General features: G+C 46.2%; 1 protein-coding gene across 1 annotated transcript in view; it reads left to right on the top strand.

Annotated features, from left to right (window-relative positions):
• ptprdb (protein tyrosine phosphatase receptor type Db) overlaps positions 1-19155 on the top strand; it is a 95122-nt gene extending 75967 nt beyond the window's left edge. The window contains exons 30-41 of the mRNA XM_056280094.1: positions 44-167; positions 2949-3124; positions 4803-4826; positions 8157-8276; positions 8923-9077; positions 11232-11517; positions 15110-15288; positions 16221-16347; positions 16824-16949; positions 17084-17238; positions 17456-17591; positions 18315-19155. Of these exons, the coding sequence (XP_056136069.1) occupies positions 44-167; positions 2949-3124; positions 4803-4826; positions 8157-8276; positions 8923-9077; positions 11232-11517; positions 15110-15288; positions 16221-16347; positions 16824-16949; positions 17084-17238; positions 17456-17591; positions 18315-18383 (1677 nt within the window). The 3' untranslated portion in view covers positions 18384-19155. The remainder of the gene's footprint in view (positions 1-43; positions 168-2948; positions 3125-4802; positions 4827-8156; positions 8277-8922; positions 9078-11231; positions 11518-15109; positions 15289-16220; positions 16348-16823; positions 16950-17083; positions 17239-17455; positions 17592-18314) is intronic.
• Positions 19156-19583: the final 428 nt, after the last annotated feature.

The raw sequence follows: 19583 nt of genomic DNA, 5'->3' as shown, positions 1-19583 counted from the left end.
CCCATGTGGCCTGTTTTACTGACCCGTAACTTGTTTTTTGTAGTCCATTGACCCCGGCCAGCAGTTTACTTGGGAGAACTCCAACCTGGAGGTCAACAAGCCAAAGAACCGTTATGCAAATGTCATCGCCTATGACCACTCCAGGGTCATACTCTCCAGCATTGAGGGTAAGACACGTGTGTGTGTGTGCATGTTCGCATGCATGTGTAAGAAAGAGAGAGGAAGAAGAAAGAGAGAGCGAAAAATAATCAGGTGCCATTTTAGACGATGCAAAAATCCCACATGTGCATGACTAGGCTCGCTAGCCCTTGGGTAACGGGGCGGACCCTTTAGTTGACTGGTTAGCGCAGTCGACTGTGGTCTGGGCTCTCCGGGTTCGATTCCCAGCTGCCCCTGAATTCGCTACAATGGTGTCAAAAGTGGGATGGTGAGACCGCGAGGCCATCGGAAGCACGTGCACCCAGAGGTGTGACAGAGCTGATATGCTGAAGCGCGGGGACGCACTTCCCGAAGGAGGGGGGGGATAGTGTAACGACCACGGATGACTAGACTCGCTAGCCCTTGGCGAACAGGTCAGACTATTTAATTGACTGGTTAGCACAGACGCCCGTGGTCCGGGATATCCGGGTTCGATTCCCGGCTGCGATGGATTCACGGTTGCCCCTGAATTCACTACATTTATTCACAATTTTATGTTTCCGCGGATCCAAAAGTTGTTCCTGTTCGTGAAAAATAAAAACCGAAAACGCTGAGCCTTGTTTATTCGTTATTTATTCTCACACATTTATACGGGTAGTGCGTGTGCATGCACACGCAATGTATTTTGAACGAATTCAAGACGGCTGATAACATGCTGGATGAGAGCTTTATATTCTAAAGCTATAGTTCACAGTCAGCACATGTAGGGCACAAAGTGCCTGTGTCCGACAGATTATGTACAAGCGCAACACATTTTATTTCAGCAGTTTTTAATATTCAGTTTGTCAAGTTGTGAGTGTCGCTGTGCATTTGTGTGCACCTTTTACACACCCGTGCATGCTCCTATTGTCGAACCTCGTCAGCTGCACTGTCTCATAATTTGGCTGTTTTAATGTCAAGGCCTGCGAGACTAGAGGATATAGATTACTTTATTTCTCCGTTTGTAACTCGCATGATGAAATACTCGGGACATCACATGAGCTTTGCCTCCACTAGCTGGTCTAAAACAAGAAAACAGTGTCACTCCCGTTCTGTCTCTCCGCATGGGTTGTAAAAGCCTACTCGCCCACCTCAGCTGAGGAGGACCCGAGGCGCAGTAACTGGCGGTCTGAGTGTGAAGATGGGGAAGGAGTGGGAGGCCAAGCCCAAACAGATGTGTCTTATCTGGGCAGAGCATGTGTGAGAGAGCCCTCCACCCCCGCCTGTCCTGCAGCCGTGGCTGTTTGCCTTTCCGCCAGAGTGAAAACACATATACACTCGAGCAGTATGTCACATAAACACACATATAGGTGCATCATTGCACCTTACAGATAGGCTAACACACACTCTCACACATGTGGTTGCACCGACACACACACAAGTGCAAACAAATAAGCACCTTTAACGCCGACTTAGTTGCGCACACACGTCCATGCACGTACACTGTGCACTCACTCAGTGATGCAAACTCATCGTGGTTTTATGTGTGTTTTATCTCCTCGCTGCACAGGGCTTCTGCCGTACTCCTGTGCAATTATACTGCAGCACATCAAAGTGTTCAGCCCAGCAGTCTTCTGAAGACTGGGCTTGATAAACATATGTTAGAAGTTCTCCTTAATATATATTCCCACCTCACTTAGAGCGAAACATAAGAATGCCCCTCTGCCGTTTAAATATGCAGCATTTTTGTGTGTGTGTGTGTGTGTGCGCGTGTGGAAGACACGGTCAGTCAGGGTTTAATGGGGCTGAGTTTGCAGCTGTGCTAGTAAAATTAGCTGCTAAGAGAGAGGAGGCTGTGCTGAAAGAGTTTCTTCTGTTGTGATTCCAGTGTTTGGTCTTTCCATCTGTATCTTTTAAATATAAACTGTCCCCAGTCCGACTCGAGAGCGGTTTGTCTTCCGCTTCGGCAGAATTAGGTCATGGTTATACGCTCTGCATGCACACACACTTGTGTGTTTACATGTGTGTGTATGTGTGTGTGTGTGTGTGTGTGTTTGAGCTGTGACTCAGTGATTTTTGGGATTATGGTATTAGGCCCCAGATGAGCAGGACTGATCCTAAAATCAAACACACACAGACACTCAATCACACTAACTCACAAACCCACACACATGCACACGCACACACATACAGGCACTCATACACACATGTACACACTAACACACACACACACACACACACATATATACACAATCCCCTCCAGGACAAGCCGTATCAGCCAAGTCTTACATAGAGACAGCCCTACAGTCATATTGCAATTCAAAGCGACACATCCAGAGTATTCTCAGATTAGGCCCTTGATCGTCTTAGCATGTATTATAAAACAAGAAGGCTGAACAATCCAATACTAAAGGACACTGGGCCCTCTGAAAACATTAAGCTCCCCCACTGTAACCTCAAATGATCTTCATGCTGTACTGCTTGAATATAAACCTTCTCTCTCAGTTATAGCTGTTGAATAATCCTTGCATTTTTCCCCCCATTATGAACGAGCAGAGGAATCAGCCTCATCTGTCAAGTAAATTACACGCACAAGGGGCTGTTGTTTGTGCAGCGTTATTGTCGTCCATCATACACACCTGGATTGTGCAGCAGTCACACATCACAATCAAAGAATGGAGGGCATCCAGCATCAGCAGCAGTCACAAGCGCCTATTCATTCATCTTTTAGCTGATTTATCGCTCCGCCTCTCACACTCACACATGTTCACACACAGGGCTGTATTTTCCTCCCTCATCTTGAATAACTCCCACATCTCCCTACCATGCAGGTGTCCCTGGGAGCGACTACATCAACGCAAACTACATTGATGGCTATCGCCGTCAGAACGCTTACATCGCCACGCAGGGCCCCCTGCCTGAGACCTTCTGCGATTTCTGGAGGCTGATCTGGGAGCAGCACACAGCCAACATCGTCATGATGACCAAACTGGAGGAGAAGTCAAGGGTAAGACAGATGTGGACACAACAAGGACAAAAAAAAAGTCTTATAGAGAGTAGAAATAGGACAGGAAGAGCGGGAATGGGCAACACAAATCCTGCACCATTAGGATGACCGTCTTGGAGGAGGAAGACAGGATAAGATGCACTGGACAGCACAAGGCAGGGGAGCCTGGGAAACAGTTTGGACTGGGTTTTGGCAAAGTCCCCATGATATTATTATGAATCAATACAATTTCATTACTTTTCATGGTTTGATATACTGTATTAATTTGGTTTGGGTAGAATTAGATTGGAAAGGACAGGACAGGGTATGTTAGGATAACACTGAATGGGACAAGACAGGATCGAATAGGACAGGACAGGACAGGATTTGATAGGATAGGGCAACACAGTACAGGGTACAGTAGGGTACCGTAGGGTAGGAAGGATAAGGGAGGCTGGGTTAGATCGAGACTAGTAAAATTGGAAGTGGGTAAGATATGTTTTGATGTTACAAGACAGGGCAGATTGTAAAAGGATAGAAAAAGACATTGTAGTTTGGGTTCGATGGGGAAGAACAGGACAAACCAGGTCAGAAGTTAAGAGTACAGGACATAGCAGGGAAGAAAAGCGCAGAGCAAGCCTGGACTGGATAATACAGGACAAGACCAACATGGGGATTGCCGGTTCGAATCCACATGTTACCTCCGGCTTGGTGGGACATCCTACAGATACAATTGGCCGTGTCTGCAGGTGGAAAGCCGGGTGTGGATGTGTGTCCTGGTCACTGCACTAGCGCCTCCTCTGGTTGGTCGGGTGCCTCTTCGGGGGGGAGGGGGAACTGCGGGGAATAGTGTGATCCTCCCTTGCGCTACGTCCCCCTGGCAAAATTCCTCACTGTCAGGTGAAAAGAAGTGGCTGGCGACTCCATACGTATCGGAGGAAGCATGTAGTAGTCTGCAGCCCTCCCCCGATCGGCAGAGGGGGTGGAGCAGCGACTGGGACAGCTCGGAAGAGTGGGGGAATTGGCCAGATACAATTGGAGAGAAAAAAGGGGGGGGGTCCAAAAAGATCCATGGTCTCTAACCATGGCATATCCAATGAAAGCTTTCATACATGGAGCGCACAGTGGTAGAAAGTTAGGCACCAGTGGGATAGTACACGACGTACAGCATTGAACAGAATACAGCCAATGTAATCATCAACACCAAACAGATAAGAGCCATCCTGAGACAGAACAAGAGCAGATGAGATAGAAATATCACCAGCAATGGCAGTAGATCAGACATAACAGAGACTAGATAATAAAGTACTCGCATTAGTCGAACTGTAGTAGAATCAGCTAGGCTCAGACAAAATAGAACAGAAAAAACAAGCGTGGGACTTTAGCAGGGTGGCAATTATATTTAAACTTGAGGGCAATGAAATGCAAAATCCTTTTGCTCCGAGGCCTTTGCTGCTTAACAGAATATACACTTGAGTAAATAGTCTATGTAATGAAAATGTGATGCCAGAGTGAAATGAAAAAGTATTGCTTGAGGTCTGAATCATGAATAAGTGCTAATCAATTATGTCTAGATCCCTGTGCAGAAAATGATCCTTTCCTCTCATCAATGCTCCTTTTCCCCTAATAACATGTGCTTTGTGTTAAAGCTCTGTCTCTTTTCCCACTTGTCCAACTGTTGTGTCTGTTTGACCCTCAGATGCCCTCTTATTTCTTCTCGAAGGCAAGATCTCTCTTTCTCTCCTTTGCTAATCCCTTTTTGCAACGCAACCTCTCCACATGGTTTTCTCTTTTACCTCTTTTCCTATTGAGTGCCTTTTTTTCCTGCTTCACTCCCTTTTTTCTTTCCGCACAAAAGCCAGTGCACTGAGTGAGAATGCCAAGTTATTATCATCTCACCACATGGCACCCTCACTTACTTGATATGAAATGGGTTTTGAGTTGGGTACTGTCTCACAAAAACTGCTTGTGGAAATCACATTTTTACACATGTTTTATTACCAAGAAAAAATGTATGGAGAAGAAAAAAAAAATCCGGTAGTTCCAAGTGCAAGATCAACACAGGGTGGAACACATCTACAATAACAGCTGTGCCCGTTGCTTTTCAGAACACCTAACAGTGGCCAGTAGACTTCTGTCTCATGAAATGATTTGCTTTCACAGATTTCTGGTTTTTTTTCCTATATACTACTGCTTTACATGCGCAGCAACTTAAAATCTAAATGAGTGCTGTCCTGGGTCCTTCATCACTAAATCTACATCTTTGTGAAGGTTGCAGACTGGAGATGAGGGTATACACTGATGAGCCAAATCATTATGACCACTCACAAGTGAACCGAATAACGTTGATCATCTCCCAACAAGGGCACACGTCAAGGTCTGGGTAGATTAGATGGTTAGCGAACAATCGGTTCTCATAGTTAACATGTTGGATGAAGGAGTATCATCATTATCAGTTCCGTAACCTATGGAGGTCGTAGCAGCACAGCTGATGCCTCAACAAGCCTCTTCCACTGTTTATGGTGATTGAGTTTGGTTGAGTCGTCATTGTGTTTCAGTAGGGGGAGTACCTGGTGGTCCCTATCTCCTCTCCAGGTATGGATGGCCGTTGGTTCACAGAGGAACTCATCCGCCCTTTGACAGGTTTTGTTTTTAGTCCTGCTGGGTGTCCACACACCCTCCTCACAACAACCCAAGGGTTGAAGTGGGGGTGCCGGTTTAGTCGCCGATGACCAGACGGTTGCAGTTTAATGTCGTACCCAGAACCAGAAGGTGAAATGGGCAGAAGTAGAAACCTGAGCAACTTTGACAAGGGCCAAATTGTTATGGCCAGACGACTGGGTCAGAGCATCTCTGAAACAGCAAGGCTTGTGGAGTGCTCCTGGTCAGCAGTGGTGAGTACCTACTGACTGGTCCAAGGAGGGACAAACCACAAACTGGTGACAGGGTGTTGGGCGCCCAAGGTTCATAGATGTGCAAGGGCAACAAAGGCTATCCTGTCTCGTCTGAACCAACAGAAGGTCAACTGTGGCACACGTCATGGAAAATTTTAATGATGGTTTCGGGAAGAATGTGTCACAACACAGTGCATCACATCCTGCTGCGTATGGGGCTGCATATTCGCAGACCAGTCAGAGTGCCCATGATGACCCCTGTCTACCACCAAAAGCACCTACCATGGGCATGCGAGTGTCAGAACTGGACCTTGGAGCAGTGGAAGAAGGTGGCGTGGTCCGATGAGTCCCGTTTACTTTTAGATCACGTGGCTGGCCATGTATGTGTGTGCCATTTACCTGGGGAAGTGATGGCACCTGGATGCACTGTGGGAAGATGACAAGCTGGTTGAGGCAGTGTGATGCTCTGTTCTGCAGGGAAACCAAGGGTCCGGCCATTCATGTGGATGTCAGTTTGACACGTGCCACCTACCTAAACATCATTGCAGATCAGGTACACCCCTTCATGGCAATGGTATTTCCTGATGGCAGTGGCCTCTTTCAGCAAGATAATATGCCCTGCCACACTGCACACATTGTTCGGGAATGGTTTGAGGGACATGATGAAGTGTTTGAAGTGCTCAAGGTGTTGCCCTGGCCTACAAATTTTCCACATCTCAATCCGATCTGTGGGATGTGCTGGACCAATAAGTCCAATCCACGGCAGCTCCACCTTGCAATTTACAGGACTTGAAGGATCTGCTGCTAATGTTTTGGTGCCAGATACCACAGAACAACTTTAGGGGTCTTGTGGAGTCCATGCCTCGGTGGGTTGGCGCCGTTTTGGCAGCACACAGAGAACCCACAGCATATTAGGCAGGTGGTCATAATGCCTTGGCTCATCAGTGTATGATTTGGTGCCATTTGACCCAACTTCATGAGAATGCCACCTTAATTTATTATGAAGACACATATTGAGTATATGATACCAGTTGTGGGACTCAAACCAATTCCCTTTTCTCCTAGTACCAACCAAAATTGAACAGGATGTAGAACTCTCTATACTGTTGATTTATAAATTGATCCATATTACATTCTTCACAGCAAGTTCTCTGCCGTTGTCCCACGGAGGTTTTGGCAGCGTTTTAGCCCTCCTACGTGGATGGCCATTCCAGTCCCCAGTAGCCCCACAGTGTCTTAAAGTCCTGATGGGAAAACAACAGTTGAAAAGCTGTAATTACAGCCCTAACGTCCCGGGCCAAAACGCATAATCCCCAGTCTGGAGCAGAGGAATGCAGAGCGAGCTGAGCGGAGCTCGCTGCTGTCTTTGATGTGAGGACTGAAGGGATCAGCACATAGCATTTGGTTTGGCCTTATTCTGCCAAGGCCCTCGCCCCCTTTCCTCTCCACTTGGATTTTTCCCCTCTCCTCTGTGGTCTCTGAGGATGAGCGGAAGAACTACAAATATGTCCGCCCAATGTGCAAGAATTTGGTGCACTGCAGTGGTTAAAGCATGTTGGGATTTGGCGTGCCATGAGCATTTTAAAAAGTGATTCAGGGGTTGGGATGAAGGGCAGTGCACAGCATCAAAAATGCAAGGACTGAGCATTAAGTATCACAGGGGTTTTTGAGAACTCTGTGCCTGGTCCTCTTGAGCGCCCACCAAGCGAGGGCACACTTGGTTTCTGTCACACAAATGTCAGTATTTATGACTTTGGTTATTAAGTATTGTAAGTGATTTCAGACCATTAAGAAAGCAAGCCTTTCAGCATGCGTCTAACTATCTCACTCTCTTGGCGCACACACACACACACACACACACACACACGTTTCCATGAAACACCTTTAAGATGCACAAGGTTGTCTTCATGTAATACTTGTTTTTCAAACAAAACTGTCTTTGTTGCAACATTTCCCCCCACTTTTACAAATCTTTTGGACCTCTGCACATGCACACGCATAAATCCAAGCCCCTTCTCTCCCTCTCTTTCTCACTCTCTCTCTCTTTCACTTTCTGTTTCTCTCACCTATAACCCCCCATGTACACAAACACGTGTCTGTGTATAGAAACTGCTCTGCATCTCTCACAGTTTAGCCTCTTCTGCCCCTCCCCCCTGTAGGTGAAGTGTGACCAGTACTGGCCATCTAGGGGCACAGAGACCTTTGGCCTGATCCAAGTCACTCTGCTGGACACAGTAGAGCTGGCCACCTACTCCGTCAGGACCTTTGCCCTCTATAAGGTAGGACAGTGTGTGTGTGTGTGTGTGTGTGTGTGTGTGTGTGTGTGTGTATCTCATTCACAGTTGTGGTCTCAATAGGCTTTACATGCCCATGGTGAGAAACATATAGATATACAGTAGACAATAGGGCTGTGCGATATGACGATATATACGGTGCGATGATAGAAAATGTCTATCGTTTCATATTAAACTCTACCATTTATTTCGTTGAGTCGCAAATCACACCCTTTACAGCAATATTTTTCATCATTTGGGTGACCCTTTCCGCTCTTTGCATGTGGTCATTTTATATAAACTATTCATTGAATTTACAGAAAATGTGCAATATTGTTATCGTGATATAAATGATCTATATCGTGATATGAGCTTTTGGTAATATCGCACAGCCCTAGTAGACAAAAAAACAAAAAACAAAACCCTGTACGCAGACCCTTGATTCAGTGCTGCGTGTGTCCAATTACACATGCACATGAAGGCGTTCCTACTTACACAGGCAATATCTGTATTTTCTAGTATTTATGTGTAGATCATTTTGTGAGAGTATCTGAAAGTGCAGACACATACACAACAGCAGTGCTGCAGTGCTGTGTAATTTAGCTTTTTTGTATTGATAACAATGTGTCTTATTGTCCGTCTCCCCTAAAAGAGTGGCTCCAATGAAAAAAGAGAGGTTCGTCAGTTCCAGTTCACAGCTTGGCCGGACCACGGGGTACCTGAACACCCCACCCCCTTCCTGGCATTTCTACGCAGGGTTAAGGCCTGTAACCCACCGGATGCAGGTCCCATGATCATCCACTGCAGGTGTGTGTGTTTGTGTGTGTGTACCTAACTGTTGTCTATTATTACGCAGAGAAATTTAATTTCAGATACTTTTTCTATTTCTATGTCATTTATCATGAGTTTCTTGTCTTAGTTGGTAGACCGTTTCCCAAAGATTATAAATTTTGTTTCGCAAAATGCGGTGTTAGTTTATTTGCATCAAACCAACTCTTCATCCTGCTCAATTACATTTCCACTGTATGCAAGAGTTATTCTATGTTGTCTCCACAGAAAAGTAAGTTTGTATCATCGGTGAATAGAATGGTTTTCAGGGTTTTTGACACTTTACATATATTATGTACAATGGTCCCAACACTGAGCCCTGGGGCACTCCACACCTAACCTTCAGTAATTGTGATTTGAAGTTTTGTATTATTTGTAAAGCACTTTGAGAGGCTGTTGCGGCTAGAAAAGCGCTATATAAAATGCAACTTGATTGATTGATTGACACCCTAATGAACCACTAATCCACCTCCTTTTTGGTTTATTTTACACTATTCACACAAGTCAAAATAATAGAGTATAAATGTTTGGTTTACTTGAGAGCACAAGACAATTTGAACCTTAATTGCAAAATCCTGTGGGCCCTGATTATGTGGTTATGTGCATGTGCATTAAAACACTTATGTTCTTTTGGGGAGGGGGTGTTATTCTGTAATGTTGTTCCCATTAACTGAAAGAGTCTCTCAGAAATTCAACATGATTCCACGAGCTTCCATATAAAATCGCTCAGAGGTCCTGAACCGAAATGAGATTGGCCTGCTATTATGCAAAACCCCAAAACCATCCTCCCTGGCTTAGACACTTACATTCCTCTTAAAAAAAACGCCCTCACAAGTAAAGTTTTACAACAACAAAAGCCCATTTTCCATAAGTAGCTTTAAGTGTTGACTATTTACCATTTAAGCGGTTGGACCTGGGTTCATAAGTTTGTATTCAGATGAGCCAAAAGTACACGCAGCACGGAGGTGGGTGCACAAATTGGAGGAAGATTCTGGAAACTTGTCATTCAAATCCTGGCACACGCCGAGCTCCAGAGATGAAATGGGAAGGAGCCGCTATCTGCTCCCCCCTGCAAGGAGAGGAGGAGTACGGCAGGAAGATAGGATGTATAGAATGAAGGAGGATTACAGAGGTCCACTGTCATGAGAGACAGCAGGAGAAGGAAGGGGTTGACGCAGTGATGGAGGGAAGAGACAGCGTGAGACAGCATAGGGAAGGGATATGTGTAGAGTGAGGTATCGGGAAAGGTTGAATCCAGGGCGTGGTGGGTGGAAATAATGAGTTAAACAAATGTAAGGGCAGTGAGAAAACCGAGCTTAAAAAAACATCTCTTGTCAATATGAGTGTGGAAAACGTAATTGGGTCAGTGTGGGAGCTTTGCAAGAGAGAGAGAGGCGGAGAGACAGGTTAGAGAGATGGAAGAGGGAGATGGAAATGTTGGCGGGAAGAGGAGCTCTTCCCAGTTTTCCAAGCAACTAGACGAAGCATCTAACATAATTATCAGTCAAATTAAATTATCCCAGCAAGTCTCCCATCATAATGTGCCTTAACGTATTGCCTAGCTTCTGTATCACCTAATGGACCGAATCTCACTCCACCTGAGCAAGCCGCTTACTCCATCCAGCACACTATCAAGAGCACACACATGCATATCAATATTAATTTAAACATTAATTTAACTGGTTTTTAAAGGTTTCCATTCACATGCCAAAACCTGCTTGCTCGCCATTTAGGAACTAGTGCAGCAAAAATGAGGAGTGTTTGGGTAGGCAGCTAACTGTATTATATTTCAGGATTGGGTGCTGATAGAAGGGGACATCTTCCTTGCAGCCAGTGAAAAAGTGTTGCTGATGCATCACTAATGTCAATTATCATATCCTTTGTTCCCAGTATTGCTGGCTGGCATCTTTTTGATACTTGGTTGGTTTAGGGTCGATATATGCAGGATTATTGGAGCATCTTATCTCCGGGTTTGCACTGTGCTAGAGGATTAGATTTGTTGGTCATTTCTCAAAATCCCAATTTTCGTTTTAACACATGCAGACGAAAATATCCCAGTGTGAATCCCGAGTTGCATGAAATGTTCACATTAAGACCTCACTCCCCTGCTTCCCCTTTGCATCTCACCCGCAGCGCCGGAGTGGGCCGCACAGGCTGCTTCATCGTGATTGACGCGATGACGGAGCGGATCAAGCACGAGAAGACCATTGACATTTACGGTCACGTGACCCTGATGCGCTCCCAGAGGAACTACATGGTCCAGACAGAGGACCAGTACATCTTCATCCATGACGCCCTGCTGGAGGCCGTGGCCTGCGGAAACACTGAGGTTCCTGCCCGCAACCTTTACTCCTACATCCAGAGGCTGACGCAGATCGAACCGGGTGAAAATGTCACCGGCATGGAGCTGGAGTTTAAGGTGAGGATGGTTCACTTGCAGAGGGTCCCAGACATATCAAAACGCTCTTAAAGTTCCAAGCCTGGGGTGTCAGGGTAGCATGGCAGTCTATTCTGATCCTTAACAACACGGCGATCACCAGTTCGAATCCCCGTGTTACCTCCGGCTTTGTTGGGCGTCCCTACAGACACAATTGGCCGTGTCTGTGGGTGGGAAGCCAGATGTGGATATGTGTCCTGGTAGCTGCACTAGCGCCTCCTCTGTTCGGTCGGGGCACCTGTTCGGGGGGGGGGGAGGGGGAACTGGGGGGAATAGCGTGATCTTCCCACGTGCTACGTCCCCCTGGGAAAACTCCTCACTGTCAGGTGAAAAGAAGTGGCGGACGGCTCCACATGTATCAGAGGAGACGTGGTAGTCTGCATCCTCCCCGGATCAGCAGAGGGGGTGGAGCAGAGATTGGGATGGCTCCGAAGAGTGGGGTAATTGGCCAGGTACATTGGGAGAAAAAAGGGGGGGAAATCCACACAAAAAAAAAAAATTCCAAGCTGTCAGCCTTTTAGAAACCGATTTCAAGTCAGAACATTTTGAATCCCGAATGTCACAGGCATCATGTACGGACTCAAGGAGCGGATAAGCTAAGGAAGATGGGTTTTAGGTTCTACCACTGAAACCCTGATTTAGAGATAATACGTACAAGCTGTTGAGCACCCTGGGCTTATTACTTTAAGGTGGGAGGTTTCTACTGAGGGTTTTGGTACACAAATTAGTTCTGAATGCTTCGGGGTAAGATATCATCGCTGTTAAGGGCAAAGTAATATAAGGCATGAAGTTTCAATTTACCAGGGCTTGTAAGGTCTTTCGCTGGAAGACCCATCAGAGCTGATGAAAATACAGAGGCAGAACGGTGAATGTAGAGAGAAATACACAAAGCAACGAGCCAAAACTAAAGCCTGACCAAATAAAGTTAAGGTGTAATGACTACATTGTTGTTGTTGTTTTTTTTTAACTTCATTTCATTTTTATTTATACTCCCTCTTGCCAGGCTGTCCTCTGCAATAAACTCGCTGGTTGAATATATACAGAAATGAAAAAGAATACTGAAAGGCATCCGGGTAGTGTAGCGGTCTACTCCGTTGCCTGTTAACGCGGGGATCAGCAGTTCGAATCCTCGTGTTACATCCAGCTTGGTCGGGTGTCCCTACATACACAATTGGCTGTGTCTGCAGGTAGGAAGCCGGATGTGGATATGAGGAAGCATATGGTAGTCTGCAGCCCTCCCGCGGGTGGAGCAGAGACCAGGACGGCTTGGAAGAGTGGGGTAATTGGCCAGATACAATTGGGGAGAAGAAAAAAAGTGCCAGGAAAAGATGATCTACCTACTTTCAATGTTCCTTTTTTTTTTTGAGGGGGGGGGGCTTTTTTTCTCCCCAATTGTATCCGGCCATTTACCCCACTCTTCCAAGCCGTCCCGGTCTCCGCTCCACCCACTCTGCCAATCCAGGGAGGGTTGCAGACTACCACATGCCTCCTTCAATACACGTGGAGTCACCAGCCGCTTCTTTTCACCTGACAGTGAGGAGTTTCACCAGAGGGATGGAGCGCGTAGGAGGATCACGCTATTCCCCCCAGTTCCCCCTCCCCCCTGAACAGGCACCCAGACCGACCAGAGGGGGCGCTAGTGCAGTGACCAGGACACACATCCACATCCAGCTTCCCACCCGCAGACATGGATAATTGTGTCTGTAGGGACACCAAACCAAGCCGGCGGTAACACGAGGATTCGAACCGCCGATCCCTGTGTTGGTAGGCAACGGAATAGACCGCTACACTACTCGGATGCCCCCCCTGGTTTTTTTTTTTTTACATCCAATCTCCAGGGGAACACTAAATACAATGCCCCCCACCCTATGCAGCACACCACCTTCAGGGGCTGCTTACCCTGGGATGTCAGGGCCCAAAGGGCCCCCTGCTCAGCTATAAAGCGATGTCAACTTACAGGACATCTGAACTGCATTTGAGAAACGGTTTTACGCCTTCATTGTCAAAACTACAAAGGACAGGAGACAAAGGACAGAACTGATCCTTGACAGGATGACGTCACATCCTTCCCACGCAGCTCCAGGCGGTTAAAAAGTCAACGACAAAGCCACAGTGAGGCCAGCCTCGTGGGTTATGGTAACCCAATAATACCCTTTTAAGACACTTTGGGTTTCTCTCCTGATTTTATTTTGACATGAGAGCTCACAGAGAGCCAGTTTACCTCGGGAGTTCACAGAGAGTGGGTTTACCTTCAGAGTTAACACAGACGGCCAAGCTTAACAGCGGGGGGAAAGACTGGAACATATAAAAACAATGAAAACATGATTTTATGTATTCCAGACTGCGTAATTAAGACATATGGGTCAAATTCAAACCAACCGATGTGAAGGATTATGGTTGTTGATACTGAAAAAAACGGGAGTTCGTATGGCCAAACGTGAACTGGTGAACTTGGGGCTAGTGTGGGATTTTCCAGCCCTGTGTGTCTGAAAGAAAATAAAGGACTCTTGTTTCTTCCATGGCGCTCTCATAGCCACCGATGGTTTATGCCGGGTTCCTGTAGACCCCCATCGTTCCCATGGAGTCTGCGGTTTCCCTATACCTATTATTCTCTGTTGTTCTGTCTTCCTTTTCCAACCATGTCAATCCATGGTCAGAGGATGTGCTTTGTGTGTGTGTGTCTGTTAGCTCTACAGCTCTCCCCAATGCCGGAGCAACTCTGGTTCACATATGTGCATGGAGACAGCGTGGGGCCTTGTGGTTTCCTGTGCTCCCTCCCCATTTCTCTCCAGTTTCCTCGCCCTCCTCCTCCTCCCGCTCGGCGTATTGTACTCCCAGCCTCAACGTCCTCTGCCCCCTTCTCCCCACTACTCTACCCTTCCCCTCCTCCTGACCCCTCTCCCCCTGCCATTTGCCTGGAACCCCTGACATCCAACATGGTCAAGAGAAACCGAGCCTTGAGTTGAAAACCTTTGATGATGGTCGAGTGACATTTTTCCCAATTGCTGATACACATATGCACGCGTTTGTGCACAGAAACACACAAGCCCTTCTTCTGTGTTGCACCATCCTTCCTTCACTTAGTGTCTTCTCGCTTTATTCTCCATTCTTTTTTTTTCCTTTTTTTTTTTATAAATTTATTTCTGATTTCTCCCAATTTAGTGGCCAATCGATCCCTATTTTAATTCAAACACCCACCCTTGTACTGCATGTGTTCGCCAACTGCATCTCTCCGGCCGGCAGTCTCGAAGGAGACGCCTCCCCACTTTCGTGACAAGGCGACTCCAGGCCGAACCACTGTTTTTTCCGACACACACAGAGACGCATTCGCGTGACGAACACAAGCTGACTCCGCCCCCCTCCCGAAGACAGCGTTGCCAATGATTGCTGCTTCATCGAGTCTGGCCATAGTCGGATCTGACGAGACCGGGGCGCGAACCCCAGTCCCCAGTGTTATTCTCCATTCTGACGAGTATCGCAAGCCCCCATCTAGACTCCTAAAATTGATGAGGCGCAATGACACCAAGTCGGTCAGTGTTGTATCCTGAAATCTCTTTTTCCCTTTCCATCCTAGCGTCTGGCCAGTGCCAAGGCCCACACTTCACGCTTTGTGAGTGCCAACCTGCCGTGTAACAAATTCAAGAACCGGCTGGTGAACATCATGCCCTACGAGACCACACGAGTCTGTCTCCAGCCAATCAGAGGTGTGGAGGGATCCGACTACATTAACGCCAGCTTCATCGATGGATACAGGTCAGGAGAAATGTTACCATTTCGTGATACAGTTTAATTGTTAGGATTAAGTGACCACTAGTAAAATTGAACCCCGGGGTTGTCCAACCTTGGGGGTTGTCCTCTGTGTGGAGTTTGCATGTTCTCCCCGTGTCTGCATGGGTTTCCACTGGGTGCTCCGGTTTTCCCCCACGGTCCAAAGACATGTAGGTCAGGTGAATCAGCCATACTAAATTCTCCCAAGGTGTGAATGTGTCAGCCCTGTGATGGACTGGCGGCCTGTCCAGGGTGTCTCTCAGCCTGCTGCCCAATGACTGCTGGGATAGGCTCCAGCATCCCCACGACCCCAATTGGGATAAGCGGTTTGGATAATAGATGGATGGATAGTAAAATTGAATGTAAATAAACGTAAACGTGTATTTCAACAATAGATTAAAATCCTTGCTGGATTGCTTGCTGAGATCATCTTTGTAGTTACCAGGAAGCTTGTAAGCAACACTTCAGGTTTTTGCCTGTTTTTATTTTATGTTGTGCTTCTTATGCAAATGTATTACCTTGGAAGATTCTCATTTAATACACAAATCATCGTGTGAAAGACGAAATACCTTGGAGGTCTTTCTACAGTGATTGAGTACCGTGGTGAAGACGATGCTTTTCTGCATCTCCCACTGTAGCTATTGCATTACAAGCGTTCCCACAGTCACAGTAAATTTCACCAACTGTGTTGCTGTTTTCAGGTTCGGGATAGATGGATTACTTAGTATTTGCAGTGCTAATCCTTGGTACACATACACTATGACATGTTTTAGAATGGTGTCATGTGTACTTGTGATGGCTAAATTATTTTTATGCTTCATATTACTATGAACTCGCATGTACCAGAAGACACTATCTATGATCCATTCCTCTTTGTGTGTGTGTGTGTGTGTGTGTGTGTGTGTCTGTGTGTACAGGCAGCAGAAGGCCTATATTGCCACACAAGGCCCACTAGCAGAGACCACTGAGGACTACTGGAGGATGCTGTGGGAACACAATTCTACCATCGTGGTCATGTTAACCAAACTGAGAGAGATGGGACGGGTACGGACACGGACACACACACACACACACACACACACACACACACACACACACACACACACACACACAGTGCATATCGTAGTCCTTCATTTAAAGCATCTGTTACTGTGGAAATTAACATCTACATAATAATCTGGCGGTGAAATGTGTTGCCCTGACTGACCACTGGACTGAAATGGGCACATTGTAAACACAACTGATTTGAAGCAAAATGATGTTTGCTCAACATGTTATGGTTCCATCACAATATACTCTGTAATACAGCAATATCCCTGTAGAGCTGCACCGGAAAATACAAAAAGCATGGAGAGAAAGATGGAGAGGCAATGGATATGAAATCTGTCATGAGCATTGTGCTCTTCGGCTGAATTGAAAAATTCACAAGTATCAAACGTCTCAAAAGCAATGTCCCCCATCACTTGCTTAAATCTATTCAAGGAGCCATGAAACTAACTGTATGTACCGTCCTCCTGCAGGAGAAGTGCCACCAGTACTGGCCTGCAGAACGCTCAGCCAGATACCAGTACTTTGTGGTTGACCCCATGGCTGAATACAACATGCCCCAGTACATCCTCAGAGAGTTCAAAGTCACTGATGCCAGGGTGAGTCGCTGCTCTGTGGTAATGTGTGTGAACATGTGGCTTTTTTGTTTTTTGTACCTATGCATCTCTGAGAATCATTTCTGGAACCTCTGGAAGAAATCGGCTTCAACTGCTCTGTTCCTCTATTCGTCTAGGATGGCCAATCACGGACAGTTCGTCAGTTCCAGTTCACTGATTGGCCAGAGCAAGGAGTGCCAAAGTCAGGGGAGGGATTTATTGATTTCATTGGCCAGGTGCATAAAACTAAAGAACAGTTTGGTCAAGATGGACCAATTACTGTACACTGCAGGTAAGAGCTATCCTTCCCTGAAGCATAAATTATCTACACTGAGATCATCAATGTTGTAATGCACTCTACCCGGTCAAGAAGCTGCATGTGAACGGATCAAATGAACACAAAATCTCTAAATGATGTGCGATTCCTGACTGGAAATTATATGATACAAAGCAATCAGTGCCATCTTTTTCATTTGAACTGTGTCCTGTTCCCACCGCTTCACCACCAGTGCTGGAGTTGGGAGGACCGGGGTGTTCATCACCCTCAGCATCGTGCTGGAGAGGATGAGGTATGAGGGAGTGGTGGACATCTTCCAGACCGTGAAGATGCTGCGCACTCAGAGACCCGCCACCGTCCAGACAGAAGTAAGAGAACTCTCCTCCTCCTATTCTATTAAAAGTCTTTCACTTCCTCCTCTCTTTTCCTTGGTTTCTCTCAGCTGTCTCTTGTCCTTATTTTTACCCCTGCCTCTCTCTCTCTGTGTTATATACACACACTCACATTAACATAAACTATCTTAGAGGCGTCCGGGTAGCATAGCGGTCTATTCCATTGCCTACCAACACAGGGATCGCTGGTTTGAATCCCCGTGTTACCTCAAGCTTGGTCGGGCGTCCCTACAGACACAATTGGCTGTGTCTGCGGGTAGGAAGCCAGATGTGGGTATGTGTCCTGGTCGCTGCACTAATGCCTCCTCTGGTCAGTCTGGGCGCCTGTTTGGGGGCGAGGGGGAACTGGGGGGAATAGCATGATCCTCCTACGCGCCATGTCCTCCTGGCAAAACTCCTCACTGTCAGGTGAAAAGAAGTGGCTGGCGACTCCACATGTATCGGATGAGGCATGTAGTAGTCTGCAGCCCTCCCTGGATTGGCAGGGAGGGTGGTGCAGCGACTGGGACAGCTCGGAAGAGTAGGATAATTGGTTGGATACAATTTGGGAGGAAAAAGGGGGGGGGGCCCAAAAAAACAAACTGTCTTTCGCGCACCAACATTCACTCTCACAATTACCGTCGTCGTTGCGGCTCTTCTTTCCTCTTTGACTCTCCCGACTCATCTTGTAAAACTTCTAAATGCTTTGTCTCTCTCCAGGACCAGTACCAGTTCTGCTACCGAGCCAGTCTTGAATACCTGGGGAGTTTTGACCACTATGCAACATAAACCCGGCATCCGTCTCTTACACTGCATCCTACCTAGTGCACTTCTCTTAGGTCCCACGTGGTCTAAATTAGTGCCCTAGGAAGCAAGTGTGACTTTGGAGAGATGTTGCCACCATACCCAGTGTGACTGGGGACCACCGGCTTATCCCATACCCCCAGGAAGAGCACCTCTACCTGAGCCATAGCATCCCGTTTTATAAGAGTGCTATTGTCCATCCTTCAACCCAAACTCACCCAATCGGTCGGTCAGAGGAGCAAACTTCGACCACTGGCCCAGTCAAGAGACTCGATTTCATTTGTTTCAGTGCTTTTGTGAGCACCTGGATTGCTTTACGTTGTTTTGGTGTGGAACTCACCTTATCCATAACCGGTTGTAGCATCACTAACCTAAATCGAGGACTTGGCTACAGTATTTAACTATCACGGGAGATTTACATTTTTCTATTTTGAGATTGTCTGGTAACGTCCACGGACCCTGTTTTTGGAAGCTTCGTGGACTGATGAAACTTCGTGAGATACCAAGAGACCTTTTGAGGACCAAGAATTGCTTAAAATGAGACTGAAACAAAAAAAAACAAAAAAGCAAACAAAAAAACAAAAAAAAACAGCACACAATGTTAAAGACGAAAGAAACACGCTCGGCGAGAGACACCAAGAAGTGTTTTTTTTGTTTTGGAAACAGACTCTCGTTTCCTGTGAATAAAAATAAATCGAGATATTTCTACAATACATAAAACCGCCAATTCAACCTTATGCTTCACAATTAAAGACAAGGGAAATATTGGAGAAAGTTAAAAAGTGTACCACAAAGTAAAAAATTACTTTTTTAGAAATATATAAATCTGTGACTATCTTAATTTCTTTAAAAAAAAAAATCGGGTATTACATTAGTTCATGTTGGTTTTTTTGTTGTTGGTTTTTTTCTTTTCTGACATGACTTTGTCTGATCTGACCATACACGGACAAAGGTCGTGAAATTTTCTTTTTTGTACATTACTAAGTTGTAGCAAGTTTTTTTGAAAGCTATACAGAACCGTTTTTCAAGTGTACAATCAAAGATAGTAGGAAAATGTTTGCTGTTCCATAAAAAGCACCATCACTGAGTGTCACTCCTCCCGTGTTATCTTCTTCTTTTTTTCAACACTTTCTTTTCTAACAACCATCCACTTACGTACAAGAGTCCCCGCCAGTGTGACATCAT

This window comes from Lampris incognitus, chromosome 5 (assembly GCF_029633865.1).
Source record: "Lampris incognitus isolate fLamInc1 chromosome 5, fLamInc1.hap2, whole genome shotgun sequence".
In the NCBI taxonomy this organism is placed as follows: Eukaryota; Metazoa; Chordata; class Actinopteri; order Lampriformes; family Lampridae; genus Lampris; species Lampris incognitus.
This window is presented reverse-complemented; position numbering and strand designations above follow the sequence as displayed.